General features: G+C 52.4%; 8 protein-coding genes across 8 annotated transcripts; 5 read left to right on the top strand and 3 right to left on the bottom strand.

Moving 5' to 3' along the window:
* The first annotated feature begins 50 nt into the window (after positions 1–50).
* Positions 51–1,685, top strand: K489DRAFT_379862 (alpha-ketoacid dehydrogenase kinase). Its single transcript, XM_033604750.1, has one exon. It carries the CDS (start codon positions 157–159, stop codon positions 1,552–1,554), a length of 1,398 nt encoding a protein of 465 aa, XP_033460896.1. The 5' UTR covers positions 51–156; the 3' UTR covers positions 1,555–1,685.
* A 337-nt stretch (positions 1,686–2,022) lies between these two features.
* Positions 2,023–4,395, top strand: K489DRAFT_356272 (MFS general substrate transporter). Its single transcript, XM_033602535.1, has 2 exons — positions 2,023–2,436; positions 2,494–4,395. The coding sequence occupies exons 1-2, from the start codon at positions 2,346–2,348 to the stop codon at positions 4,035–4,037; spliced, it is 1,635 nt and encodes a 544-aa protein (XP_033460895.1). The 5' UTR covers positions 2,023–2,345; the 3' UTR covers positions 4,038–4,395.
* A 58-nt stretch (positions 4,396–4,453) lies between these two features.
* Positions 4,454–7,281, top strand: K489DRAFT_379860 (glycoside hydrolase family 5 protein). The gene has a single exon (XM_033604749.1). It carries the CDS (start codon positions 4,585–4,587, stop codon positions 6,973–6,975), a length of 2,391 nt encoding a protein of 796 aa, XP_033460894.1. The 5' UTR covers positions 4,454–4,584; the 3' UTR covers positions 6,976–7,281.
* Positions 7,282–7,952: 671 nt separating this feature from the next.
* K489DRAFT_379859 (uncharacterized protein) lies at positions 7,953–9,674 on the bottom strand. Its single transcript, XM_033604748.1, has 3 exons — positions 9,089–9,674; positions 8,645–9,032; positions 7,953–8,529 (listed from the first exon to the last, which is right to left on the bottom strand). Exons 1-3 carry the CDS (start codon positions 9,567–9,569, stop codon positions 8,418–8,420), a joined length of 981 nt encoding a protein of 326 aa, XP_033460893.1. The 5' UTR covers positions 9,570–9,674; the 3' UTR covers positions 7,953–8,417.
* Positions 9,675–10,264: 590 nt separating this feature from the next.
* On the top strand, positions 10,265–12,378 carry K489DRAFT_409652 (Ca2+/calmodulin-dependent protein kinase; the record flags this gene model as incomplete). Its single annotated transcript, XM_033607615.1, has 2 exons — positions 10,265–10,341; positions 10,395–12,378. The coding sequence occupies 2 exons, from the start codon at positions 10,265–10,267 to the stop codon at positions 12,376–12,378; spliced, it is 2,061 nt and encodes a 686-aa protein (XP_033460892.1).
* A 296-nt stretch (positions 12,379–12,674) lies between these two features.
* On the bottom strand, positions 12,675–14,144 carry K489DRAFT_317483 (multicopper oxidase; the record flags this gene model as incomplete). The annotated part of the gene is made up of 1 exon (XM_033601244.1): positions 12,675–14,144. A coding segment is annotated over one exon (1,470 nt), but the record flags the coding sequence as incomplete, so codon positions are not given.
* A 3,235-nt stretch (positions 14,145–17,379) lies between these two features.
* Positions 17,380–19,588, top strand: K489DRAFT_379856 (Dehydroquinate synthase-like protein). The gene is made up of 2 exons (XM_033604747.1): positions 17,380–17,939; positions 18,035–19,588. The coding sequence occupies exons 1-2, from the start codon at positions 17,518–17,520 to the stop codon at positions 19,101–19,103; spliced, it is 1,491 nt and encodes a 496-aa protein (XP_033460890.1). The 5' UTR covers positions 17,380–17,517; the 3' UTR covers positions 19,104–19,588.
* K489DRAFT_379855 (uncharacterized protein) lies at positions 19,320–26,479 on the bottom strand. Its single transcript, XM_033604746.1, has 4 exons — positions 26,151–26,479; positions 25,158–25,651; positions 20,040–25,106; positions 19,320–19,984 (listed from the first exon to the last, which is right to left on the bottom strand). Exons 1-4 carry the CDS (start codon positions 26,249–26,251, stop codon positions 19,788–19,790), a joined length of 5,859 nt encoding a protein of 1,952 aa, XP_033460889.1. The 5' UTR covers positions 26,252–26,479; the 3' UTR covers positions 19,320–19,787.
* Between the last annotated feature and the right edge of the window lie 798 nt (positions 26,480–27,277).

Below are 27,277 nucleotides of genomic sequence, written 5' to 3'. Positions count from 1 at the left end.
GCTACACACGCGGGCAAGCAATGCCTCCGCTTATCATTCTAGAATCGATCCTCCACACAGAGCACACGACCACCATTTTCCGGCTTCACATATCAATGACGGTTCGCTCATGGTCTGCTCCATGCGCTCTGGGGAGGACTCAACCGACTGTCTGCTATGCTCAAGTATCGAGCTATAGCTAGGTCTCATGGCTTGCATCACCATGGCCTAGCCAGACGCTTCCCTCTGCGCGGCACGCGACAGCTTCAGACGGCCACAGTCACCGATGGCGACATTGCCCGGCTCGCAGCGAAGCCTCTCCATCCACTGACGCTTGTCGATCTTTGCAAACATGGCCGGCCGCCACTGTCGAAACAGGCGCTTTTCAACAGTGCGAACTTTACTCTTGAAATCCTGCCATCCCGCCTCGCGCATCGTATCCAAAGCCTACGAGCCCTGCCGTACATCGTAGTCGCCAATCCACACGTGAGCAAGATCCACGACAACTATGTGCACTCAATGTCAACGTTATTGCCGTACGCGGAGAGGAAGATTGAGACATTGCAGGAAGAGATTGCTTTCACTGAAGCCATGGCGGACTTGGTACAGACACATGCCAATACTATTGCTGTCCTCGCTCGTGGGTTCCTCGAAGCACGGAAGTATATCAGCAAGGACGAGATTACCAAATTTCTCGATGAGCACCTGCGGGCAAGAATTGGAACACGTCTGATCGCGGAACAACATCTTGCTCTGCACTTCAGTAGCAAGCCCCACAATGATTTCTCCGACGGAGATGATCCCGAACAGTTCCGACAGATTCAGAACTCCAGTTACATTGGCGTCATCGACACTGCACTTAAGCCGGCGGATGTCATTCGAAGTTGTGAGCACACGGTCGGAGAGATATGCGAGCTCAAGTATGGCGTTCGACCTACTGTTCAGATCATTGGTAGCCCTGACACCACGATCGCCCATATCCCAATGCACCTCGAGTACATCATGACCGAGTTGTTGAAGAACAGCTTTCGTGCTACAATCGAGGCCGGCATGGAAAGAGAACCCATCGAGATCACTATTGCCCCAGCGCCAGCCTCAGACGAACCACAAAGTCAGACGAAAAGCTCGAAGAGCAACAAGTTCGATGGGACTGTCAGCAACGTGAGCCAAGGAAATGTCGACCATGCGTCCGGCGCGAATAAGCCTGTGCGCTCGGTCTCGGAGAATATCCGCGCGATCGGCGAACAGACACGGGGTGTAACGATCCGCATTCGAGATCGAGGCGGCGGCATCAGCCCGGAGAATTATGCGAAACTATGGGAATATGGATTTACGACTTTCAACGAGGATGAGATCATGGACAAGGTGACGGGTGGCCATAGCAGCGGCGGGTCTGGACTAGATGCTTTGAGCAGCGGAGCAGTCGGCGGCAGCAGTCTTGCTGGTCTGGGATATGGGCTTCCTTTGGGTAGAGCATACGCCGAATATTTCGGCGGCGGTATTGCGGTGCAGAGCCTCTGGGGCTGGGGCACCGATGTGTATGTCACTCTCAGAGGTGTTGGGAAAATCTCTTGAGATCCGCGCCGTTATGCATTGAGACGATGATCTTCAACGAGATAATGTTTCATGTGTTACAGTGCATGGAATCTTCACATGTCCTTCCGCCACATGGATTTCACCAATATTATTACTGTTACTTTCGGCAGACGCTCGATCAACTTTCAAATGGAGACTCGCATCCGCAAAGTGGCATGGCAGTGATTTGCTCTCAGATATAGTAGACACATCACTGGGTGTATGTATGTATCCCCTAGGTACATTTATATCGTTCATTGAAGATTGGTTGACTGTACGTCCATATACTGCACCCTTTTGCGGCATTTCCACCATGCGCGGCCACCAATTGGCGACGCGCGGGATCAACGGAAGCCAACGTTTTGGACGCGATTCAGTCGTCAGCTCAGCGCTGGCGTCTGCATGAACTCCGATCGTTCACACCATGCCCAGTTTGCCTGTCCTCTCCTGCTGGCATATCGTGAGAGAAATTCCCATCCCAATATTCGAAGCGTATCTTATCCCGCATTGCCCTTATCGCTACATCATTTCCCAAACACTAATCACCTCGATTTAACATTCGCTCTTCGCTATTTCTTTTTAATTTCTGCTATTTCTTCTTGCGTGATGCGACGAGTGTAAACCCCATTCCTTCGCGTCTTTCCTGGTGTGCACTGTGAGAGAGATCGGAACAGCTTGACAACGCTACGTGCTACATCTCGGAAGTCATCGACTGCGCAGCATCAACATGCGCTCGTGAGCTCAAGCGCTCCGAATTCTGCCCCATTCTTTCACTCGGCAGATCCGCGAAAATGCATCGCTCTAAAGCTGAGATTGATCGCGCTCAACGAATTACTCGCATTATGTCCGTTGTCGCGGGAACTTGCATCTCCTTGAGCTGCGGTACGGATCTCGTAGGCAGGCCGTCTAGGAACATTGCGCTGATTTAAACACTTACAGGCACGAATTATGGCTTCTCGGCGTGGGCGCCGCAATTTGCGGAAAAGTTGCATCTCTCGGCCACGCAGACCAATTTGATCGGAAACTTCGGCAACCTGGGCATGTATGCCATGGGAATCCCAGGAGGAATGCTTATCGACTCGCGCGGGCCACGATGGGGAGTTGCCATGGGATCCATCTGTCTCGGCCTCGGGTATTTCCTGTTGAAACGAGCCTATGATGCCGGTCCGGGCGAATATGGCATGGTGACCATGTGCCTTGCGTCCCTGCTGACTGGAGTTGGGAGTTGCACTTCATTCTCAGCGGCGATTAAGGTCTGCGCGACGAATTGGCCAAAACACAGAGGTACCGCGACAGGACTACCTTTGGGTGCGTTCGGTCTCAGTGCTTTCTTTTATACTGCCTGGGCAGCAGCTCTTTTCCCGCACGATGCGTCAGGTTACCTTGGTCTGCTTGGGTTCGGAACCACGATCATGACAGCGGTTGGCATGCTATTTTTAAGCATTGTATCAACGGAGGCTGAGACGAAATACACGTCAGTACCTCGCAAGAGAGAAGAGAGCCTTGACCGCGCGTTCAGCAGAAATTTGAGCACCAACAGCAGCAATAGAAGTCGGGTCAGCTCTCCGACCAGGGGTCGCAATGTTTCTGGAAGGTCGGGCGTCAACACTCCGGAGCTGATCAGAGAGGAAATTGCATCCCTACTCGATGTGTCCGGATCCTCATCGCCCATGCCTGGCGATATCGATGCTGCCTACCACTCTTCATCCGAGCTTTCTCGGAATCGTTCGTTGTCTGGGCCGGAGCTCAAGCGGGACATCACAGGCTGGGCCTTGGTCCGCACTGTCAAATTCTGGCAGTTCTTTCTTATGCTGGCACTACTTGCGGGTGTGGGGCTTATGACGATCAATAATATCGGCAATAATGCCAACGCACTGTGGCATCACTTTGACAGTGGCGCTACGAAGAAGTTCATACAGTCGCGGCAAATGCTTCACGTCAGCATCCTCTCAATTTTCTCCTTCCTCGGACGTCTGGCCTCGGGCATTGGCTCGGACTTTTTGTTACATCGTGGATTCAGTCGAATGTGGACGCTCGTGGTTTCCTCGGGCGTGTTCCTGATCGCGCAAGTATTCGCGCTTACGATTGGAGATCCTAACTATCTATTCATGATATCATCTCTATCCGGATTGGCTTATGGCATGCTCTTCGGAGTCTATCCCGCCCTCATCGCCGACGCTTTCGGCCCAAGCGGGATGGGTATCAACTGGGGATGCATGACCTTGGCGCCCGTGCTTAGTGCAAATGCTTTCAATCTCATCTATGGAAGCATTCTGGATGCGCACAGCACGCTCGAGTACGACGAGGATGGTCATCTGGAGAGGATATGCGACGAAGGTATTGCCTGCTACCACAACGCGTACTGGGTCACATTGGCAGCTAGTGTATGCGCTGTGGGCTGGAGCTTATGGTGTGTCGCGAGAGAAGAAGCGCAGGCCAGGAGAGAAAGAACCAAATGGGAACGAGACGAACATGAGCCGTAAAGGCTTCTCCTTCACTACATAGACTTTTGGTTGTTGTTCTGCGAAATACAATGGTTTTTTGGTAATGGTCATCCATTCCCGAGACCACGATACCTGCGCTTGACCTGACACTGGGCAACGGACTGCAGTGGACCAGAAGTCTTGATCATGCATGGCACCTCTATAGCTGCGGCAACATAGTGATCATGCTAATCAGCAACGGCCGAAACAAGAACCGGAAACCAGGAACGACCGCATATAGCTTTGTCGCATGGCTTGTGCACTAAATCAATGCGGCGGTCGTGGATTATTTTGAGCATAAAGTGGTTCGGCCCACGTGTGTTGCATGACGTGGTTGGTTGACATCCGAACTTTGGTCCCCTCAGCAACGTTGAGCCCAAACAGTCCATTCGCGCAGCTTGGCTACACGGCTTGCCCGCGTCACCCTGTATCCAGAGTCATCTTACTTCAAGTCACCGCAAATGAATAAATCATGAACTCGATGTTGGACAATACGATCATGACGACTTGACAAATGTGTGCGGGCTAATTTAACGACTTGCCAAGTATGTCGCAAGCACCCCGCGAGAGAGACCCTTCGAGTCGCAGGGACAGGAAAAAAAGGACACATCAACGAAGCGAGAGCAACGGAGAACTGCTTGATCCATCAGAACGAGAACCTCATCAGACCAGTCCGTCGAAATCTAGACCCAAGCCGGATCGGCATCGCTCCAGTGAGAGGCGGGCCAGACGGCCGGACTCTGAAAACACCAAGACAACCAGCAGCGGATTTTCCACAGAGCAGCTCGCGGCATTGGACAAGCGAAACGAGAAGCTCGGTTGGTCAGAGTACGACAAATTGAGACCGTCGCCTCGACGGGAAGAGGTTGAGGATCGTCGCGACAAGCGTGCATTGCGCGACTCTGGCATCAGAGAAAGAGATCGTCGCGACAGAGGAGGCGCACGCGATGACGACAATGAGCGGGAAATTGAAAGGCGGGAACGAGCGAGGGAGCGTGAACGGGAGCGGCGGAGACAAGAACATCGGGAGCGTCGAAGGCAAAGACGTGGGGAAGAAAGAGCGGCGGACAAAGCAACGGGCGATGAGGATGAGACGCGGGGACTTGCATACAACGAGTCGAAACGAGCGCGAGACCGTCCGCGTGACAGCCAGGGCCGGCGAGTTGTAAGTGGTCAGAAGCTGGAGCAAGGTCCGACGAAATATTACAGCGATAAGGAGGAATTTCGAGACGACGTCCGTCCGTACGATGGCAGTGACAGTACAAATACCGACGGAGATGATCCAGAGAAGAAACGGAAACTCAGACGGAAGATTTTTATTGGAATCGCCATCCTTATCGTTCTTTTGCTCATCATCATTCCGGTTGCCGTCGTTGTGTCCAAAAAGAAGAGTGCTCCTGGCAACGATAGTTCTGGAACCAGCTCATCCCAGCCTGGCAACAGCGAATTGGATGGCTTATCGGAGTCAGACCTGCCTAAAAATGTACAAGGCACGATACTTGACCCTTGGACGTGGTACGACACGACGTCTTTCAACGTAACTTACACGCCCGAAACTGTTGGCGGTTTGAGTGTCATGGGATTGATGAGCACTTGGGACGATAGCAAGCAAGCTAACGCGAACGTACCGCCGCTCAATCAGCCATTCCAATATGGAACCATGAAGATCCGTGGCGTCAACCTTGGAGGGTGGCTAAGCATTGAGCCATTCATCACTCCATCGCTATTTTCAAGCTATAATACACATGACGGTGTTGTTGACGAATATACTCTGACCCAGACTCTGGGACCAATGAGATCCAAAAGCATCCTCGAGAAACACTACGCAACTTTCGTTCGCGAATCAACTTTTGCAGAAATCCAAGCAGCCGGATTCGACCACATCCGCATCCCGTTTTCCTACTGGGCGGTTACCACATACGATGGCGATCCATATGTCCCTCAGGTATCCTGGCGTTATCTCCTCCGGGCGATCGAGTGGGCTCGAAAATATGGCCTGCGCATCAATTTAGACCTACATGGTGCCCCGGGTTCTCAGAATGGTTGGAATCACTCGGGACGACAAGGTACAATCCGATGGCTCAACGGCACCGATGGGACGCTCAATGGCCAGCGGACGATCGACATCCATAAGCAGCTGTCAACGTTCTTCTCACAACCGCGGTATAAGAACATCGTTACGATGTATGGTCTTGTCAACGAGCCTCGCATGGTCTCACTCAACGCAGACACTGTGAGACAGTGGACGCAAAGTGCATACACCGCAGTTCGCGCCAGCAACTTCACCGGAATCATAATCTTCGGTGACGGTTTCATGGGTCTGGATAAATGGCAAGGTCAGCTCACGAGCAATCAAGGACTTCTCTTGGATGTGCATCAGTACACCATTTTTAACGTCCAGCAAATCGTCCTGAACCATCATGACAAGATCAACTTCGCCTGTGGCGGGTGGACAGCACAGGCGTTGCGATCTTCCAATCCCTCAACAGGGTTCGGACCAACACTCTGCGGCGAATGGTCCCAAGCCGACACCGACTGCGCACGATATCTCAACAATGTCGGTGTCGGCTCTCGATGGGAGGGGACTCTTAACACGGCATCCACTCCCGGTGGCAGCGCCGACGGCAGTGTCCTGACGCCGACCTGTCCCACGAAAAACAACCCCCGATGTTCCTGCGACCAAGCCAATGCCGATCCGAGCACATACTCGCCCGAGTACAAGCAATGGCTACTCATGTTCGCCGAAGCGCAGATGGCGTCCTTCGAGAACGGCTGGGGCTGGTTCTACTGGACGTGGCAGACAGAATCGGCAGCCCAATGGAGTTATCGCACCGGTTTGGCGGCTGGCACTCTGCCGCAGAAGGCATACGCGCGAAGTTTCAATTGCTCCTCGGAGATTCCGCAGTTTGCGAGCTTGGGACTGCCCGAGTATTATTGAAGTGGAACATGGCATTCGATGGACGAAGTTTCTGTTTTATGGCAGGCATCAATGCGATCCATTTTAGCGTGGGAATATTGTATGAATTATGATGATGGGCTATTTATGGTGATTGTCTTAATGGAAGACGGTCGGTTCATAGAACATACAGCTACGTGGTATTTAGGGCGTCCGGCATTGACACTTTAAGAGATACATATTACTCGATCCTTATCGGAACTCGATCCCCGAGGTCATTGTGAGACATGGCCGAGATAGTGGAATCGATCAGAATCAAATCCACTTACACCTACAGTGGCTAAAGCGCATTCTTCCTCATATGCACCTACCTGAGCAATGATGAGGGATGACGTACAATTCGAGGCTAAGGTCTACTTGGCATTGGACATGTGCATCGTGAAAATGAAGATCGAGGAAGATCCCCTATTATACTGATGATTGTTGTGTAGCCCCGCCGATTCCGTTATCTATGCTATCTTCTCGACCTATGGCATGTAGTCGTCGCGTATCACACGGCACTACTCTCTGACCAATATCGAAGATAGTGATTCTCCTCCAGACCAATGGCGCATGCTACTGGCGTGGATAGCTTAAGCGATACAAGGTTCTGGCTACCGTATGCGTATCACTGAGCCATTGCATTGCACGAGTGCGGAGTAGTGTCTCGCTTCTGATCATATAAACTTGTGTTGTATCGCGAGAGTCTCGACATATCAAATTTAGCTACAATCTCCCGCAAGTAAATCGAGACCAATCCTAAATCACTTTCTCGTCTACAAGCGAGATACATCGATCGCGCAGTAATATCAACGCTGTAGTCACCTAGACTATCCTGAAGATATCAAGAACATGGAGTCAACACACAGAAACGACGAGCAACATGAGCCCAGGGTTTCCTACGGCATTGGAGGCGCTGGAAACATTCGTACGCTTCATGTGACCATGGTTGATAACTGCCGCTGACAGATTCGTTTAGGACGGCCATCAGAAGCAAAAGTTCCTGAAGAAGAGGTCGAAAGAGCAGGTAAAATTTCAGTCATTGCATGGATGACGAAGCATCCGATCAGTTAACAAAGAATCTCTCGTCAGGCAGTACGTGCCGCAAACTTTCCACGACCGGTATCTCGAGCGAATCTTTCCTTGATAGGCTTATTCCAAGCACATCGCAGCAGAATGAGCAAGATTCAGCTTCGACAAAGAAGTCATGAACATGTACCTCTCGGGGAAGCAATGTATGATTCAGTAATAGCCTGACTGCGTCAGATTGGTGGTGATTGGGAAGAATGTATGGCATAGGGACGCGTATGCATTCCTATTCTCGACACCGGGCGAAAGCGCTCTATTGTATTTTCTTAGCTGTCTCTTGTTTTCTAACGACCTCGGATAACATGCAATGGAAAATCCGAGTGTGCGATGCGCTCCCGCTCCTGCTTGTTCAAGTTTCATGCTGTATTCTTGCTAGGAACAACGATGTTCTGGGGCTTGCCATTTGCGAAGCCCTCAATGTTGCTCTTGATCGCGGCCAGCGTCCCTTCGATTGTCCGAGAGGAATACCCTGGTTCGAGTCAGCCAACATGCAAAGCATGCAAACAAATGACGATAGGTTGGGACGTACTAATGGAGAGTCAGCATAGTTTGGAGAGGCTTCTTCAGTTTGTGTGATACATACCATGCTACATGGGGACTCAGCAGCAGGTTTGGAACGCTGCTGTCAAGAAGCCGGCAGTTCTCCTTTGTTGCCGGTTCAATCTCGAACACGTCTGTCGCAGCGCCAGCAAGCTTTCCGCTCTTGAGTGCATCGACAAGGTCTTGCTCGTTGGTTACGCCACCGCGACCTACGTTCACTACAAGCGCAGTGGGCTGCATGGCATCGAACTCTTTCTTACCGAACATGTTCCGTGTGGTATCATCCAATGGTACAACGAGGATGAATAGAGTTCCTCGCTTCAGAGCTTCTTCAAAAAAGGTACGTCCTGGACGGACTTCAATGACGCCCTTGCGCTCAGCAATCAAGACTTGCATGCCCAGCGCTCGTCCGATCCTCTCGACTGCCTTACCTGACATAAATTTAGTAACTTGACTACGTCGTCTGAGAGGGTTTATGATGAAGCACCTATCGCTCCATAGCCGACGAGTACGAGAGTCTCCTCGCCATTGGTCCTGGGCGGAGCCCCCATTTTCTGATAGATTGCATTGTTCTTGCTCCATATACCACCATCGATGGTCAAAGTGTGCATTGGCAGAATTTGTCTTCGAAGAGCAAAGAACAAAGCGAAGGCGTGCTCGCTGACACTCTCGGTGTTCTGAGCTGGCACATGGCACACCGCTACGCCATGCTGACGTGCGGCGACCTTGTCTACGTGATCGGTCCCGGTGCCATTACAGGCTACCAGCTGCAAATTGGGAGCAGCCTCGATCGTGGCTCGGGAGACAGGTACCATAGATACAATTATGATGGTCGCATCTTTGACTAGGCTTGCAATCTCCGTCGGGTCGGTCGTATTGTGCAAGAATAAATCATGATCAATTTCGAAGGGAGGAGGCTTGACCCACGAGTCGAGCGCGACGACGTTGTGCTTGATAGGTTGAGCCATAGCGCCGGTATCGTGGGATTTATCAATCCTGTCAATTCGGGGGCAAGTCAATGAAGAAGATATAACAAGCAGGCAGCTCGAAATAATCGTCTCGTCAAATCTTAGTCACACGGAAAAAAATTATATCGTGAGGAAAAGCAGAGAGCAAAAGACATAAAGGTGTTTGAACCTGTCGTTGTCACAACCCTAAGAAGCGCTTCGACCTTGGAAGGTTGGTCATACTTTACATGGCGACGACCAGCCACTCGAAGGGCGCATCTGCAACCCGAGGTGACGCCGATCTCTACCACGCATTCGTTGAAGTAGGGTTGACGATGTCGGCAATGTGACTATCATCACTGCTATTGAGCAATGATGAACGATTGCAGAGTATCTGGAATCTCGCAGGGCTACTGACCAGGTCAAACGAAGAGGTGGTCCGAGATACGGCAACGACGCCGACTCCAAGTTTCTCTGCCAGCGTGGCTTATCTAAGCATAGCGACATGCACAGCCGTTTCACCAGTAGTGCAGTCTATAGAGACCACGAACATGCAGATCAACCCATCTCCGTGCAGTGCTGTTTGCATTGGAGACGGACCCAAGCGATAAAACCTGGTCATAGTGTCCATGCGGCGCCGGAATGATGATGTATTTCGCACCATCTCGAAAACCCATACATGAACAAGTCCCTGACCCTGTGGTGAAGTTACCATCATGGCGGCAGAAGCACCATCGCCAGGCCGACAGATGTCGTTGATTCCATTCACGGGCGACTCCAGAGAAGTAGTATTGTATGTACTGTGTGTTATCGACACTTCAGCTCCGTTCTAACACTCCGTCGCAGACAGCGGGGAAATGCAGTCGTCTTATACGATGCCCAATCGCGGCTGCTGTCAGTACGGCAAGGTTCAGACGATGAAAATACAGAGCCTGCCGTCTGTCCGCTCTGTCACCAATCACTCCATGAAAGGCGATCATCTTCTGAAAATCGCGGTTACGATCCTGACTACAAGTCCGACCGTCGATTCGTTGATCCCGAGTACTTTTCCATGCTTGCAGAGAGCCAGCGACCATCACCAGCCGGATCTGGAATAGTCACTCCGAACGGTCGCGTCCAATTAGCACTCCGATCTGGTCGTTCCCGGGATGTCAGTGGTTCATACTCAGCGCCGCCGGCTCATTCGGACTCGCAGACTGCCGGGCCGTCTACCTCACGAGGTCGAGGCATCAGTAGCTCTGCCTTCAGTCCTGGCTACTTCAACCAATTTTTCAAAGAGATCACCGAGCTCGGCCGAGGTGGAAACGGGGTCGTGCTGCTCGTAGAGCACGTAATTGACGACGTCCCGTTGGGACAGTTTGCGTGTAAGCGGATTCCTGTTGGCGACTCAAGATCACATTTCGAAAGAATCATCATCGAGGTCAGGCTGCTCCAGAAGATACCGCATCGTAACTTGGTCGCCTACCATTGGACTTGGCTAGAGGATCATCAGCCTGCAAAATTTGGACCCAGCATTCCATGTCTGTGGATTTTGCAGGACTATTGCAACGGCGGCGACCTCCAGTCCTATGTGTTGGGACCTAGCTCAGACATGTCTTCAAATGAAGCACTCAAGGCACGTCTCAGACGAAAATCGCGCGGCGAAGCCAGTCCTGCACGTGCGACGCTGGGGTCCAGCAGGCTAAGCTTCGACGAGATCTTCTCCTTTTTCAAAGACATTACCACAGGTCTGCATCACCTGCACAGCAAAGGTTACATACATCGCGACTTGAAGCCTTCGAACTGTCTGCTTCAGCACGATGATGGACGAACTAGAGTTCTGATATCGGACTTCGGCGAGGTTCAGCTTGCTGGCGACAACAGAAGATCCACCGGAGCAACGGGTACCGTAGCCTATCTCGCGCCTGAAGCTCTGCGACAGTCTGCAGATGGCTCCTTTCACAACTTCACAACCAAATCCGATATTTTCTCCCTGGGCATGATTGTCTATTTCATGTGCTTCGGTCGACTTCCCTACATTCATGCCGATGGCATCAGTGAAGAGGATGAGGATCTGGATCAGCTGAGAGCCGAGATCACCCGCTGGCCTGGTTTCGACGACGAAACTCGCCCTCGCTCCGACCTTCCGGAGCGGCTGTACAAGTATCTGAAACGGCTCCTGAGCGTGAATCCAGATGACAGACCAGGAACAGACGAGATCCTTTCTAGCATCAAAGGCGGAATCTCCCTAGGCGACGCGAATATCGCGCAGGATGACTACAACACACGCCTCCCCGGCATGGATCATTCGGCGCGGCAGTCGAGGCGAACTCCCTTCCTATCAGCACCTGGGGCTCGTCCCACTAGCCGGGCCGGTGGCACCAACATTGATTCACGATCCCCAAGTCCCATGAAAAAGCAGCAAGCGAGTGAGACCGACCCTTTGCTACCACCAGAGACTTCGACCACTTTGGGCCTACGCCAGACGCTGAGTAACGTCCCAACATTACGACGCAATGACTCGGCACATCCCAGTCCTCGCCTCTTGCTTCCCCCTCCACCTCTCACCCGGCAAGAACGCTACATACAAAACGTCACACGTGCAGTCCAACAACCTGCCGTCCTGCTCACACTTCGCACAGGTCTGTTTCTGGCCAAAGTCGTCTCTTGCGTAGCGCCTTGTTCGAACAACGCAGTGCAACCCTGGCTTCTCTATCCACTCCTGATGTTCGCTGCAATTGACCTCGGAGAATTTCATCTTCCCCTCCGGTATTCAATACTGTTGCTCCTGCTACATATGGCCGTCGTCCTTGTGGCTACTCGGCAGGACGTACTCTGCGTGGGAGGCTGAAATTCTGTCTGATATCCGGCTCGATTGTTTCTACTGCATCAAGGGTAGACATTGACTGGTTATTGTCGGCACATTTACCAACGAACGCATCACTGCTGGCGGATGTTGTAGCCTACTCTCAAGTATCACAACGCCACAGAACCAAGCACCGAGGACATATCTCATTACTTCGAGGCGAATCTCAATTAGCGAAAGCAGTAGATATACATATCTGCAATATCAAAGCAAGTCCAGATATCCAACACTCGCCCGTTCAGTATTCCATAGCAATCGAAGCAAAGCTGCCTAATGATTGCTCAAACGCCGGCATCGTGCGCCACAACACCGAGAGGTGAAGCATACGCATTCCAATTTCGACATGTCCGGTCGAACTGGCCTGCATCAGCAATAGTACCATTGATTCCATCAAGACCCTCGACAATCTGCAACGCGAAGCCCATCGCATTATGCCACCCGAGGTGACAGTGCAGCAGCCAGACGCCGGGATTATCGGCGAGATAGGCGATGACGAGGTGACCTGAGCCAGGCATGAGGGCGACATCACGACGCGGCGGGTTATTGAGGTTCAAAGGAATGTTTCTGTTGTATAAGCCCGGACCTTGTGCGAGAATGAAAAAGTCATGGCCATGGAGATGGATGGGGTGCGGCACCGGCAGGATGGAATCCATGATGATGTAGATCCATTCGCCCAGCTTTGGCGCTTCGATAACCAGATTTCCCGTGTACGGGACCTCGCCGTTGGCGATGATGCCGCCCAGAGACGGGTTGCTCCATTCGGTCTGGAAGAAAGTGTTGCTGAGGGTCCAACGGAAGACATTGGGGTTGACGGGAGCATAGGGTGCGATGAAGATGCGCTCGTTGACCTCGTCGGCTGCAGCGCCGACAGTGAGCGGGACGACGGGAACCAGATTGGTGGCTGTCTCGTCCCTACACTCCTCGACGTATGCGTAAGGGCTGGAATTCGGGTTGACCGGGCTCGCGCCATCGTAACGAAGAATAGCTTTAATGTCCTTGCCCTGTCTGATGGAGCCGCAAGTCTCTTGGTTATCCGAGCGCATCCAGTAGTTGCCGGGAACTTGATCCGTCTCGAGTACGATGTCGTAACGTTGGCCGATATTGACATTGAGGATGGTGGTTTCATATGGAGTGATGGGGACAAAATCCGTGGCGATGACTTTGAACTTGTGGCCGTCGATTTGAAATTTCCAGGTAGCTTGAATGGAGGCGCTGATTATGCGAAGGAGATATTTCTTGTTGGGCTTGACATTCAGCACGAATCTCTTGCCAAGCTGGTTAGAGTTACTGTCGGGCCCCCAGGTGTTGAGGCCGTTAATCAGACCTGTGTCAAGGGTACGTGGGCCGTTTGCTGGGAACGGACCGACATTTTGCGCAGCATCGATCATTTGGTCGACAGGTGTGTGACTCCAGTCAGACAAGACGATAGCCTCCTCGTAGTCGTACGCCAATGCAGTGGGTCCATGAATCACAACCGGGCCAAAGAAACCTTCGTAAGTCTGGAGTGCAAAATGAGAGTGATACCAACTCGTGCCGTAATTGTCGGCGCGGAATGTGTATGTGATGCTGTCACCGGGTGCTACTGGGCACTGAGTGATGGAAGGAACTCCATCCATTTCGTTTGTCTTGAACTGGCGAAAGCCGTGCATGTGTAGACTACTTCCATTGTTTTGAAGTGTGTTGTGTAACGTGATAGAAATCCAGTCGCCCCAATTGGCTTCTACCTTCGGGCCAGGCACCTGACCATTGATCGCAAGAACGTAACGCGCAACGCCATCGGGAGCTATCGTGACATTCTGCAGAGTGAATTCGTATTTTCGATGGACGCATGTTTGAGGAGTGTGCTCATAGCTATTGTCGCGAATGGCATAGCCACAGAAGGCATTGGGATCGTTGCCAGGTTGACCATCGCAGGGAACACAGCTAGGCCCGTAAGGGTTGGGGCCATCCACGCGGGTGGGTTGGGCTGAAGGCGTTGGCTTGCTGGTCTTAACAGAGCTCGAAGTGATTGGAATAGAAGCAGACTTGCTAAGGTCGCCTTTGGTCTTCTTGGTCGGCCGAACAGTGATTCGGGTAGTATATTTAGCTGGAAGAGTCGGCGCAACAGGCGTAGTCAGCGGCACAGTCACCGGGATTGTATCACTGCCGTAAGTAACAGTGCTTGTTACAAGTGTGACGGTAGTGTGATACACAGAAGTGATTTTCGAAGTCAAGTCGTAAGTTTTGGTGACAATGTTGCCGCTGTGGGTCGAGACCTCGGTCACAGGACAGATGGTGGTAAGAACAGTGGTGGCTTTAGTAACAGTCGTAGCCATTGGGCTCTGGATAGCCGAAGATGTGTAATTGCTGGCAGAACATATTTTCGGACAGGTCGTTGTGGTAAGTGTCGTTGTCATAGTAATTGTCACGTCCTCCTCGTTCACAGGAGCCGCGAAGACATAGCTCGCCAAGGCAAAGAGGCTCAAGAAGATGGGCTTCATATTGGACGAGAAAGAAAATTCGTTGAAATGACGGTTGATCAAGTGGGTGTAAAGAGAGTGGTCGTAACGATGAGATCTCACCAAAATGCGAGGCTTATAATGAGGGAAGCCTGCGTCTGGTATGAACCAAGAGGAATAAAGAAAAATGAGTGCTGAGGTGACAAGAAAATCGGAGCTGCGGAAGACTCTCAGACATCTTTACCTACCATCACCAGTCATATATCTTGATGCGTCGCCGTATTGCCAAGGGGAATTACTGCCTGCTTCATCATGGCCACGGGACATACCATCGGGTGCCTTGCAGGGTGGCTTACAGAGAGCAGAATGAAACGACTCGCCAAGGAAGAACTTTAATGATACGGATGTCTGCGATCCTTGTAAGAGGCGTATCATACGACAGAGAGGCGAGAATGTCATAGCCTAGACATCGACGCCTCTATGAATCTGGGAGGCATGTCGGAATGCTTAGCGGCATGGCCGAGGATGCACCTGTTGCGGAAGCACATCCCTGAGGGACCGATAGCTTGTGAGAATAAACATGAGATAACATCGCCGCGAGTACCATTGTCCCAGGAGTCGGATCTGGCTTGTTGGGCGTCAGCAGAGAGGCTTTAGGAATCGATGATTATAAATGGTCGACTACCAGTATTTGTCCAGGGACGACGATGTCGAATGTCCTGGTCAGGATCAGGCACCATCTACCCCGGCTAGCGCGTCGGATGCCTCAGCCCGTTCTCGCTTGGCCAAGCTAGGATTAGCCTGGTCAGGGAAATCCGGAGTGCATACAGTACGTTCTGTACACGTGCGAGATAATGATGACCACCACCATGAGATCAGGGCCCATCCATGCATGGCGACGGAAGATGCTGCTGAGTGAATAATCAGTCAATTTGAATTAATTGCTGCTGACATTCATCCCGCAACTGCATGGATCTTACTACACGTAGTCCCGGTGGGTAGCCTGAGCGTCCGTCGAGCACCACATAATTACCTCGTGGTTTGTTATGCGTGTCAACTTTGGTTGTCGGCACATGTCGTGTGTATAGTAAGTACTACATACATGCAGGACAGCACGTCCGTCTAATCCCTGCTGAAAAGAAATCGTGCCTGAAACCTCCTCGACGCAAAGAGGCTGTTCATACGACAAGATTGGGTGAGGCGTGCCGCTCGCATGGCAGAATCACCACGCGCCGTCCACATGAGAGCGTGCTTATTATTAGCAGCAGTCGACCGAGCAGGCTGTCCCAAGTTGATGATGTTGCCTAGATGTTTCGAACCTCTGCTCGCGGATGCGAATCTGCAATTTCCGGTGGCTTGTTCCCGGTCCGAAATTTTACTTCGTTCTGCCTCGACTGGGGGGCAATTTCCAGGCACGGATTGAGCAAGAGCATCAATCCGTGCCTGAAAATACAGTAACAATGACGAGCCCCTTCAATCTACCAGGAAAGGCAATCGATCGGAACTCTTGGCGGGCTGACCAATTCCTTTCGTAGGCAGTGGATATACCTTTTAGGGGCGCATGCTCGCCTAGGTTTCTGTTCCACGATGATCCCGGAGCATGACAGGCAAATTTCGTGAAGAAGCGGAGTCATACAGCATCATATCACCCATCGAGGCGTAGCTGTTTCGGATGGCCTCTCGGAGACTCGCTGTTCCTCTTGGGCTGTAGTGAAAAGGTCAATCACCATGTACGACATCGATCGACATCGTGTTCCAACAAGGGGCTGGGACTTTTGAACTCATCGATCAAACGTGATGTCGCAACGGCTGAAACATGTGCAGGTTTCAACTAGACTGTGCTCTCTGGTGAAAAGCATTTAAGAATACAATCCATACGATGACCAAATTGAGAGAGCACATCGCTGTTGGGGAGTGACAGAGCCATTGAGCAGGAACAGTCACGCGTGGACGGGAGCGACTGTGATGTGATGAATTGAGCAATGATGGCCAATACTGTGCTAATCTGTGAAGACTGTTGGCCCGATACCGGAGCCGTTGTTCGTACATTATTACAGTATGTATGTACAGTATCATCATCATCATCATCAACAAATCCCAGTACTGTCTCGTCCCGTCACCCCGCAATTCAACCCAAACCCTAGCCAGATCGATTGTTTCTGTCCGCCCTTTACTTGATTGAGTTCAGCCGCAAGATTCTTGGCGTGCCCCATCTTGCAGCTGCCCGCACCCATCTTCATCAACTGTGCACGGGAGCCTCTTTCTCATATTACAGCATGTAATTGTGCGTCTTGCCATGAAACAGGCAGGTAAAGACAAAGCGGAAGAGTGGCAGATGGGAAAATGGATGTTCAGCACTTTAGATAATATAAGCATAAACTTACAGTCCTTTCTGCCTCAGTAACAATCATGAAAGACGTGTGAACGCTTGCTCACCAGCCAATCAGGTCAATGCCGTTCTAAAGCCCGGCCTCCAAGAAGCTCCCTCCCACACACTCCCGCACCGGCCAATGCGTGGTTTGGCGGGCCAGCATCGTCTGCCCCGACTCGTGTGTGCTTGTTACACCTGTTTTCCTCGCCGCTGTGTTCAAAGCAGAGCAAGACGTGCAGAGGCATTTCCGATCGTCCCTGCCTTCTTTTCACCCCACAAGCTCCCTTTGATTACTTCTCGTAGAGTGGACACATCATGGCCATTCTACGAGTCGCGCCCACTCGGGCTCAGCAGGCCTTGAACCTGCTGCGGGCGGTCAATGCTGGGGCCAATGCCTGCCCATGCCATTCGCACACTCCTGGAGCTCACACCCACGGCCCTGCTCCCATCATCAACCCATTCGCCGGACGGGTGAGGTCTCTCGCCACGCCAGTCGACCACAGCCGACAGAAGGAATATGCCTTCGAGGTCGCCGCCTCCAGTGTCCGATTCGGTCCTGGCTGCACCAAGGAGGTTGGCATGGATGTGAAGAACCTTGAGGCCAAGCGCGTCATGGTCGTCACCGACAAGACCGTCTCCAAGCTCGATGCTATGAAGCAGGTCATTGAGGGTCTGGAGCGCGAGGGCGTCGAGTACAACGTCTACGACCAAGTTCGCGTCGAGCCCAAGGATTCATCGTGAGTTAATGATTTTGGCGTCCCCTTTTTGTTTTCCCCGCCAAGCGCTCAGCACTCTCAGGCAACTTCAATCACGCTGACACATTCTCTGAAAGTATTCAAGAAGCCATTGCCTACGCCCGTCCTTACCAACCAGATCTCTTCCTGGCCGTCGGCGGTGGCAGTGTCATTGACACCGCCAAGCTCATGAACCTCTACGTTTCGTTCCCAGAGGCCGAGTTCCTCGACTTCGTCAATGCTCCCATCGGAAAAGGCAAACCAATCCCCGGCAAGCTCAAGCCGCTGATCGCCGTCCCGACCACCGCAGGTACCGGTTCCGAAACCACCGGCACTGCCATCTTTGACCTTGTGTCTCGCAAGGCCAAGACCGGTATCGCCCACCGAAACCTCAAGCCAACCCTCGGCATCTGCGACCCGATCAACACGCGCACCATGCCGTCCGCCGTCCACGCCGCCTCCGGCCTCGACGTGCTCTGCCACAGTCTCGAATCCTGGACCGCCGTGCCCTACTACGAACGTGTCCCGCGCCCGAGAAACCCCATCGAGCGTCCCGCCTACCAAGGCTCCAACCCCATCTCCGACATCTTCTCCCTGCAATCCCTGCGCTCCACCGTCAAGTATCTCCCGCGTGCGGTCAAGGACCCCGATGACTGGGAGGCGCAGTCCAACATGTTGCTCGCCGCGACCCTCGCGGGAGTGGGTTTCGGCAACGCCGGTGTGCATCTCTGCCACGGCATGTCCTACCCCATCTCCAGCCAGAACCCGGGCTACAAGCACGCCGGCTACGTGACTAACGTGCCGATCATCCCGCACGGTGTCTCCGTCGCCGTGACCGCGCCCGCCGTCTTCAAATTCACCGCCTCGTACAACCCCGAGCGCCACTTGGCCGCGGCCGAGTGCTTCGGCGTGGACATCTCGCAGGTGAAGAAGGAGAGCGCCGGAGAGGTCCTCTCCGAGGCTCTGGCGCGCTTCCTGAGCGACCTGGGCGACCAGCCCAGCGGTCTCAAGGCCATGGGTTTCACCAAGGACCACCTTGATACCCTGGTGAACGGCACCATGCCGCAGCACCGTGTGTTGCAGCTTGTGCCTAACTTGGACAACAGCGGTGGCGAGGAGCAGAGGCAGCAGTTGCGGACGCTCTTCGAGGAGGCGATGGAACATTAAACGAGTAGTCTTCTCGCAGACCAAGGCGGATGTCCCATTATCTTCTGTCCATCAGGTGGCCGTTCCCTCAAAGCATATTTCGCGACGCCAGGGCGTAGCCATATCGTTCATTTAGGACCATTGCATCTCTCATAGTGTTCAAATCTGTTTTTACAACTCTGCAGCTGTGATATGAATACAATTTCCTCGCACCTGGCTTGTCTCTGCAGCGACGGAGAAATCCGTGGCTAAACTGCAAGCTGACACTACGAGAACTCACGCATATTGGGATGACGCTCCATCACTACATGGCATAGATGTGCACTGTTTAGTTCTCATTAAAATGAACGACTTCGCCAGAATGCGATTGATCGTTTCTCGTATCGATCATTAGAAAAGCTTCACTGAGTGGGACAACCGCCTGTACAACGCCGAAACGCCACTCGACGACCAGAACTTCGCAGCCAGCCGCTCGTAATCCTCATAAAGGCGGTGACTGTGAACGAATCCATCGCTAACGAATGTTGAAATTAAATCTAAATCCGATTGTTTCTCAATTTCAGCCCCCGTAAATTTGATATCAGCCACGAGTGACGTGAATTGAGCTAGTCGGACAAATAAATGATGCTCCTTGACGCTCGCGCAATGGCGTGACGTGCAGCGGATCGCCGTTGAAATTAGTCGAAAGCATTGTACCAGAACATCTCATGAGAGATGGAACGCGCCTTGGCCTTCGACAATGGCGACGTTAAGTTTGGCCTTCAGCACATCATATGAGCTGTAATCAGGCATCTTGAGATAGTTGACGCAGGTCATGACACTGGGCAGGTAGTCGTCGGATGTCAATGGTGGTTCGCTCGGCTTGCATACCACAGTGAACATGGGCGTGAGCGACTTGAAGCCTGTGATAAAGTCAGAAAATGTAAGTGGCATCAGGCAATAAAAAAATGATCGTACCTCCAATCGGCAGCTTCGGGCTGCCCGTGATGAACTGCAAGAAGTCGCGCCTAGACTGAGGGGAGAGCTCTGACATGTACTGCAGCAGATTCCGTACGCTCTTGCTGTCCAAGTTGAAGCCATGGTCGGCCTTGACCGAATCCATCAAAGTCTCGAGCGACCAGTCCTCATTCACACGACCAAACAACATGACTAGTTCGTCTGGTGTGAAAGCCTTGAGTGCCGTGTAGGGGAAGACGAGCGAAAAACCGGCCCGGAAAGCATCAATCTGTCGTTGTACACCTGCGTGCAGAGTGAAGTCGATGACCTTTTTAATATACAGACCCACGTTGTCGAGGGTCACGTCAATTTCTGAGCCCTTGGGCTGCAACTCGATATGAGGGTATCCGGGTAGGGTGAAGTCCAGGCCGAGGTCGGAAACTCGCATGTCATTGATACGGACCTCCTCGAGCTTTGCGGTCCTGTGCGCGGCGGAAAGAGAAGTGTCATTATCAATGCGGGCTTTCGCGTCGACGTACTTTCTCAGCATCTTCAACGACTTTGCGAGATCCTGGTCGACCGCAGCCACAGCACCCAAGGACGGGCTGACCGTAGCTTGTCCGTCTCCAATTCGGAAGAAAGTGGGGTTGAGCGACACATCGATGATGCGAGAGTCGAGCATGGAGCGAGCTATGAATTTGCCCAACATGCGGAACAGATGCAGCACGCGCTGACCATTTTCCTTATTGGCCATGTCTTCGCTCATTGGTGCTGGGAAGAGACCACGCCTGCCAAACGCATAATCGCCGGCCGACTGTGATTCGTTCTCGCGCCACAGTTTAGTCTTCTTCTTGGAGAACTCCCTGGATACGGTGGAGTAGAATTCAAGAGTGGGGCCGAGACCAGTGCCGACTTCCTCGAAATATTCCACTTCCAAGATGCTTGAAGAAGACCCATATAGCTCCATGACCTTGATCGCAGACTCTAGGATACGGCTTCGTGAGATGCGCACCTTCTGTCTCTGTGCTCTCCCTAAGAACGGACGTTCGTCCCGATGACGGCTATGGCGATTGTCATTTTCCGACTGCGTGCTCTGCCATCGGCTCATCAAACGTGAGTACCCAAAGGACGTGCATTGGAGGAAAAGATGACGCGTCTCGAAAGGAAACAAGAAAGGATAAAGGCGAGCCAGATCCTCGCTCCAGGGGGGCAGACATTGGCTCGCCACAATCAGTGGTTCTTCAAGCTGTCGGTTGAGCTTAGCGGACAGCTTTGAATTGATAAATTCCGAGGCTGAGACGGCGTGTAGGTCAACAGAGTGCTTGGCCTCGGCCATGATGTCTTCAAAATTGGAATTGAATTCATGCAGAATCCTCATCAATTTAAGAATCTCGGACGTGACAGGGTGCGCATCTAGTGCTGGTGGATCGTTACTGCTGACGACAGAAGCAGATCCGGGGATAGTTGTTGCCTCTCCTTCCGCACTAGGCGGTCCCGGCACCTTCTTGAAGTTGATTGTGTGCATAGCGGACCAAACCGAGCGTCCCGATGGGTCTCGATTCGGCAGATCATTACTTGGCATGTTGTTAAAATGACAGGCACGATAGATGGTGGTCTCACTAGTAATGGGTTGGCCATTGACGCTGAATTCGAGGTGCCAATCTGTGGGTGTCTGTTGTAGGGCCGATGCGTATGACATGGCGCGGCTGGATGATGGTGTAGACAACATCTCGCGCGATGCAGTATACCGCGAAAGTTCGGCAAGTCTCTCTTGTGCCCAACTTGCCATCGGCGGTGGAGCGTCCTGTGCAGGGGTGACAACCTGCGCCCCGTCTTCTGTTTTGGCTACGACCTTGCCAGATTTCGCGACTTCGAAATCAATGGCAGAGGGCTCGGAAGCCTCTGTGTCCATCAAATCGTCCTCGAGATCATCTGCAATGGCGTCGAGCTCAGCTTCAATGTTGTCATCGTCATCGTCGTCGGGAACATGGGTCTCGTCTGCACAATCAGGTGGTTGTTGCGCTTCGCTCTCGGCTGGAGTGGCGTGAGATGATTCGCCATCTTGAACGGTACTTGTAGATGTGCCCGAAGCTGCATGATGTCTCGATGAGCGGCGAGGTTGCACCTTGCCATCCTCCGACTGTTCGTCCTCCGTCTGCGCAGATTTCTGCTCTGCCTTGTTGGATTTGTTCTTCAATGACTGGTTTGTTGTGCTTCGCGTGGGAAGAGAGCTCCCCAGAGCAGGTTGTTGAGGTGGGAACAGCGGTGCGCCTGAGTCTCCACGACCTGACATGGCAGCGGCGTATGCGGCCATGGCTTCAGTGAGTCCTTGGCGAGTGCGACTACTTTGTGGTCGCTCAGCCAGGCTGATGCGCGGTCGCAGATAGTCATCAAGCGCCTTGAAGGTTGCAATAGCGTGGATAGAGACCATGATATTGCGATAATGTTTTGGAATGCCGGAGGCATCGTCAGCAACCAACTTGAGTCGAAGTTGCTTGGCCAACATTGAAGCTGCGCTGACGCGAGAGTTCTCGAATGGGTTTTGATGTACAGTGACGATCTCGAAGTGCTCTGACCGGCTCAAAACCTCTTGCAACTTGTGTAGTAGGATCCTAAATGCTGTAGCTGAAGTCTGATCACTAGAAGTCGTCGATGACGCGCCTGGTGGAGCCATGAACACTTCCAAAAACGCTGCACGAGCGGATTTTGCGACCTCTTCTTCCGAAGAATTGAAGATATCTAGCAGAACTTCCACGATACCAGAGGTCTTCAACTCATAACTTGTGATGCTGCGCTGTGCGTCATCATTGAAGTATTTTGCTAGTTCCTGAAAGAGAACGAGCCCGCCATCGTTCGGTGAAGTGCTATAGCAAGAACGAAGATCGTTTGAGAGAGCTTTGACATGATTGAGTACGTCTTCAGCTTGCGCTCGCATGTCTTCCTTTGATGAGTCGCCATGGATCTGGACAAACCGCTGCGCACGGAGAGTAATGATATCCTGAGCATCCATGATATGACGTGAGAGATTCGAGGAGTGATGATCCATGCTGTCGGGATTATCGTAATCGTGGTCGTCATCGCCATCGCCATCGTCCTCGTCGTCCTCATTATCGCCCTCATCATCATCGACATCAACATTGTCTTCGTCGTCATCGTCGTCATCGTGAGTCTGTCCTTCATTGATATCGGTGTCGCCCACATCATGGTGTTCTTGATCAGTGGCCCCTGATGTCGTCTCGCTGTCCTGCCGGAGAGCTTTGTCCTCATCGGTCTTCTCGTTGTCCGCAGATTTGGTGGGCACAACATCCGATTTGTCAGCTCCCTCGTCACTGGATGACTTTGTCTGCAATGCTCGGTCAGACAGACGCTCTATCTCAGCCATGACCCCTTCTCGGTAAAATTGTGGCTGATAGACACGCTCAAGTCTCGTTAGCAGCAATTCCGCTGCCTGTAAACCGAATGTGACGAGGCTGGGATTTTCCTGCTGGGAAAGGATCGACGCTAGATGAGAGGCGTAAGAGACAGTTCGCAAAGCCTCTTCGAGCACATTTGTGTCGAAATTTGAGAGCATTTTGAGTTGGGCCGTAAGAACTTTTTGGCGGACGCTGAGATTGACCGTGCTCGTGTAGGCGTACATCAGGGTCGGAAAGAGCACAACAGCGAAGCGACGAACGCCTTCAGCATTCTCGTTGAGCAGTGATAGACGCGCATCAACTTCCGTCTCCTTGGAGCGTGCCGAAAGAGACTTTGCTTCAGGTCCTGTGTAGCCAGCATCTTGGAGATCTTCGAGAAATGTGAGCCGATCTTGAGAAATGGCCGGCAGCATCTCGCAGATGACGTTCAAGGTCTCGAAGATCTGCTCTCGAGGCGTGCGGATGATCGCTTGCATGATGATATTCTTATCGATCTTGGTGGCCACTTGTTGTATGCCGGAAGGTGCTGACACACCCGTCAAAATCTGGTACAGGGTGTCCACAACGTTCATGTTCAGCAACTCGACAGACAGCTTGGGACTGGCACGAGCGGTGCTGGAAAGCACACGTAAAAACTGTGTATGAATGCCAGGACCGATCATGTTTGTGGTGCCCGGAAGCAAAAGGCGTAGAATTGCACGTAGTAATTCCGGACTCACGAGTTCTTCGAGCTTGTTCTCGCGATACTTGAAGCTGTCAACTATCCGCGACACGCACAGCGAAGCTTGTTCAACTACTCGTTGATCGTTGCTAGACAGCGTCGTGAGTAGAATCGGCATGACGTCGCGTACTGTGGGAAAAGAGTCCTCTGGAATGTTGCGGCAGCAATTGGCGGCTGTCGTCACCGCTGTGCGTTGTGTGCTGATGGCGAAAAAGTCGAGGTAAGCCAGACACGCGGTCAGACCGCCTTCACGAACAATGGAGGACGGAAAGTCTACGGAAATCTTTTCGAGCGTGCTCAAGGCTTGCTCGGCGAGATCGATGAAATGAATTTCGAGGAGCTTCTGGCATAGTACAGGCACAGCACCGCCGTAAACGACGCTTGAGGTGGCGGCTGGCAGTGCTTCCATCAAATTGGCAATGCAGCGACATGCCAAGAGCATAATTTCGGGATTCTCCTCGCCTGTCAGTTCGTTGGGTTGCATCAAGGCTACCAGCTCCTTGACGAATTGATCTGGTGCGAAATGTCCTGCGAGATTGTCTTCATTCGAGACCAGGAGCAATTCAGAAAGCTCTTGCAGTGCAATGTGTTGGATCGAGGAGTCCTCCTTGTCACGAAGTTGTTCCAAGATATTGCGCATTCGTGCGTGAGTGCCCGAGACCAGTCCGCTCAACGCACGTAAGCTGCTGGACAACCCTGCATGGCCACCGAAGCGAGCCAGGAAGCCCCCAGCGGCAAATGGATCATCTTGCCGATTGAGTGCGTTCTGATCTTCTTGAGCAGGTGGTACAGGAGGCATACTATCACTAGCAGCAGAACCACCATCACCGGCGCCAGTAGCACTGGTGCCTTTCTCATCCACGTCTCTCATGATCACATCTTGATCTTTGCGAGAGCCTCGGCGAGCCTTTCTCGATGAAGACGGAGTGCTTGCGCTAGGTGTGTTCAGGTCCGCTAGAGCTACGTCAGAAGCCATCAATCTTTGTGTAGAGACAAGATCCGAACCTTCTTTTGATTTGTGGTGCCGACTCCTACGTCGCGGAGGATCTCGTGGACTCTGTTGTGGCGATGTTTCGGCAGACGTGCCAGAGGACGGCCTTGATCCATCTGCTTCTGAAAGCCCTCGCTTGACCTCATCGCCCATGCTCTTCTTGCCCGACCCAGCACTGTATGACATGGTGGCACCCGAAGCTGCTTTTCTTCCTTTCCTCGCTCCTTCTGGTGATGCCGGAGCCGCGTCAGGAGCAACGTCGGATCGAGTCCGTTTGCTCTGTCGCTGAGATCTCTGTGATGTGGGAGAGGTTTCAGTCAGAGCGGATTTACGTTTTCGACTCGTTGAAGAGTCACGTGTCCGCTGAGATTCGGCTGTACTGGGGGACGGCGAGGGTTGCACCGGAGTCTGGCGTGTGATGTATCCAGGTCGCACGTCGGAATTTGTTGTAGGTGAAGGATCGAGATCAGCAATCAGCCGAGCGGCCGTCGAGCGGGTGATGCGCTGACTTGGAGGCATTTGTCAATGACTGTCCGCAAACGTAGGAGCAGTGATGCTGAAGCAACATGGAACGACCATGGGAACAGAAGAGACCGGGAAGGCACAGATGGAACGACGGAGCAAACACGAGTAGGGAGGTGAGTGACGAGGAAGCACACGAGAGAGAATGCTATGATGAGGTAGAGAGCGAGTGTGTGATTTGTGACAGAGACGCCGCGGGCTAGAAATATCACGGTGGGTTGAAAGATAGGTAGGTAGGCACGGTCTGATCTGACACGTGCAACGGCGTGACAGCAATGACGATGATGCAAGTGAGACGTGCTGGGAAGGTTGAGCAGGTTCCCATTTGTGGTCATCGGCGGATGAAAATGGAAGGAGCTCAAGAGGGAAGAAATGATGCACAGTGCAAAAATGTCGTCGTATGGGCAGGAGCGGACCATAGGAGGAGGAGTGATGTTGGACTGGAAACGTGAGAGTGGTGGACGGAGATGGTTGACTGGACATACCTGGGCGGGGTCTGCTGGTGTTGTTGCTGCTGCTGCTGATGCTGATGGGTGTCGTCGGGAGCGGAAGTATTGTTCGTGTCGCCTTCGCCGGAATCACTCATTTCCTTCCATATGAATGAGCGATGATGCTGTCGTTGCGGCGTCGGTGGTGGAGCTGCTGGTGGGGCGGGAGTGGGAACATTCGCACGCGGTGAGTTCCAGAGAGTGCGCGCGCATATATCAAATATCAAATAGATCTGGTCGATGGGCTGGCAACGGTCACCCAACTGTCATGGAGGAAACTTTTGAACAAGAATGCAATGCGAAGGGGTGATTGATTTGAATGTCGTGAGAATAATGAGGATTGCGGATATTACAAAAGGCGAATTAATTATTACTGTACCATGTACGATAGCCGGAGGAGAGGGACAGCTGGGTAACCGCCCCGGTGCGTGCTAATCATCGCTGTCACAGGACAATGGTGAATATGAGGTGCTCCCGATTCGGCGCTACAGTATCTAACTACCCGCCGAACAAAGAAGGTATTCACGTATTTCCACAGAACGAAGCTCGACCTTCTATTCCTGATACAGCAGGCGCGAATGGATAACGGATGGACTCGCGTGCCTCCAACACACATGCTCAACAACCGAGCATGCGGACCATCCACTAAATACCCCCGAGACACGGTGGTTTGACATCTGCACAAACCTAGTACCGTTGTACATGAATGGATATCGGACAGCTCAGTCGTCTCCTCCAATGATATCAGATCCCACGCGAGAAGCTCGTCGCCGCCGCGTACGGTCGGTCGCGTGTGGTGTGGCTTATACTAACACTGTGGTGGAGAGCGAGAGTAATGTATAACTTCCAAGGTTCCATTAATAAACCTAGATGTATTTCAACCTTGGAACCAAAAGAACAATCCACAAAAAGTCTACCTAGGTACTCATTTATTACACATACGACATCCCATCTTTATCATCATCATTATTATTATCATTCTTCTTCTTCTCTCTCTGGTCACGAAATCCCAGCCGATAAAACTGCAGATCCGCATCAGGTGCAGGGCACGGGACGTTCACCACGACGGGAACCTACATGTCGCGTGGCATCGTCCTCAAGCTCTCTGTTTTCAGCCTCCTTAT

Source organism: Dissoconium aciculare (assembly GCF_010015565.1).
Source record: "Dissoconium aciculare CBS 342.82 unplaced genomic scaffold K489scaffold_5, whole genome shotgun sequence".
Lineage (NCBI taxonomy): Eukaryota > Fungi > Ascomycota > Dothideomycetes > Mycosphaerellales > Dissoconiaceae > Dissoconium > Dissoconium aciculare.
This window is presented reverse-complemented; position numbering and strand designations above follow the sequence as displayed.

What these genes read in the sequence shown, in the direction of transcription:
- K489DRAFT_379859 (XM_033604748.1), bottom strand. Translation starts at nt 9,569, where the DNA reads ATGGCTCAACCTATCAAGCACAACGTCGTCGCGCTCGACTCGTGGGTC. An exon ending in CGTCGGCTATGGAGCGATAG is followed by an intron (nt 9,033 to 9,088) that starts GTGCTTCATCAT and finishes AATTTATGTCAG; the next exon opens with GTAAGGCAGTCGAGAGGATC. An exon ending in CTGAGTCCCCATGTAGCATG is followed by an intron (nt 8,530 to 8,644) that starts GTATGTATCACA and finishes ACTCGAACCAGG; the next exon opens with GTATTCCTCTCGGACAATCG.
- K489DRAFT_379860 (XM_033604749.1), top strand. Translation starts at nt 4,585, where the DNA reads ATGTCGCAAGCACCCCGCGAGAGAGACCCTTCGAGTCGCAGGGACAGG.
- K489DRAFT_379862 (XM_033604750.1), top strand. Translation starts at nt 157, where the DNA reads ATGCTCAAGTATCGAGCTATAGCTAGGTCTCATGGCTTGCATCACCAT.
- K489DRAFT_379856 (XM_033604747.1), top strand. Translation starts at nt 17,518, where the DNA reads ATGGCCATTCTACGAGTCGCGCCCACTCGGGCTCAGCAGGCCTTGAAC. An exon ending in GTCGAGCCCAAGGATTCATC is followed by an intron (nt 17,940 to 18,034) that starts GTGAGTTAATGA and finishes ATTCTCTGAAAG; the next exon opens with TATTCAAGAAGCCATTGCCT.
- K489DRAFT_356272 (XM_033602535.1), top strand. Translation starts at nt 2,346, where the DNA reads ATGCATCGCTCTAAAGCTGAGATTGATCGCGCTCAACGAATTACTCGC. An exon ending in TTGCATCTCCTTGAGCTGCG is followed by an intron (nt 2,437 to 2,493) that starts GTACGGATCTCG and finishes AAACACTTACAG; the next exon opens with GCACGAATTATGGCTTCTCG.
- K489DRAFT_379855 (XM_033604746.1), bottom strand. Translation starts at nt 26,251, where the DNA reads ATGAGTGATTCCGGCGAAGGCGACACGAACAATACTTCCGCTCCCGAC. An exon ending in GCACCACAAATCAAAAGAAG is followed by an intron (nt 25,107 to 25,157) that starts GTTCGGATCTTG and finishes ACGTAGCTCTAG; the next exon opens with CGGACCTGAACACACCTAGC. An exon ending in CCCGAAGCTGCCGATTGGAG is followed by an intron (nt 19,985 to 20,039) that starts GTACGATCATTT and finishes ACTTTATCACAG; the next exon opens with GCTTCAAGTCGCTCACGCCC.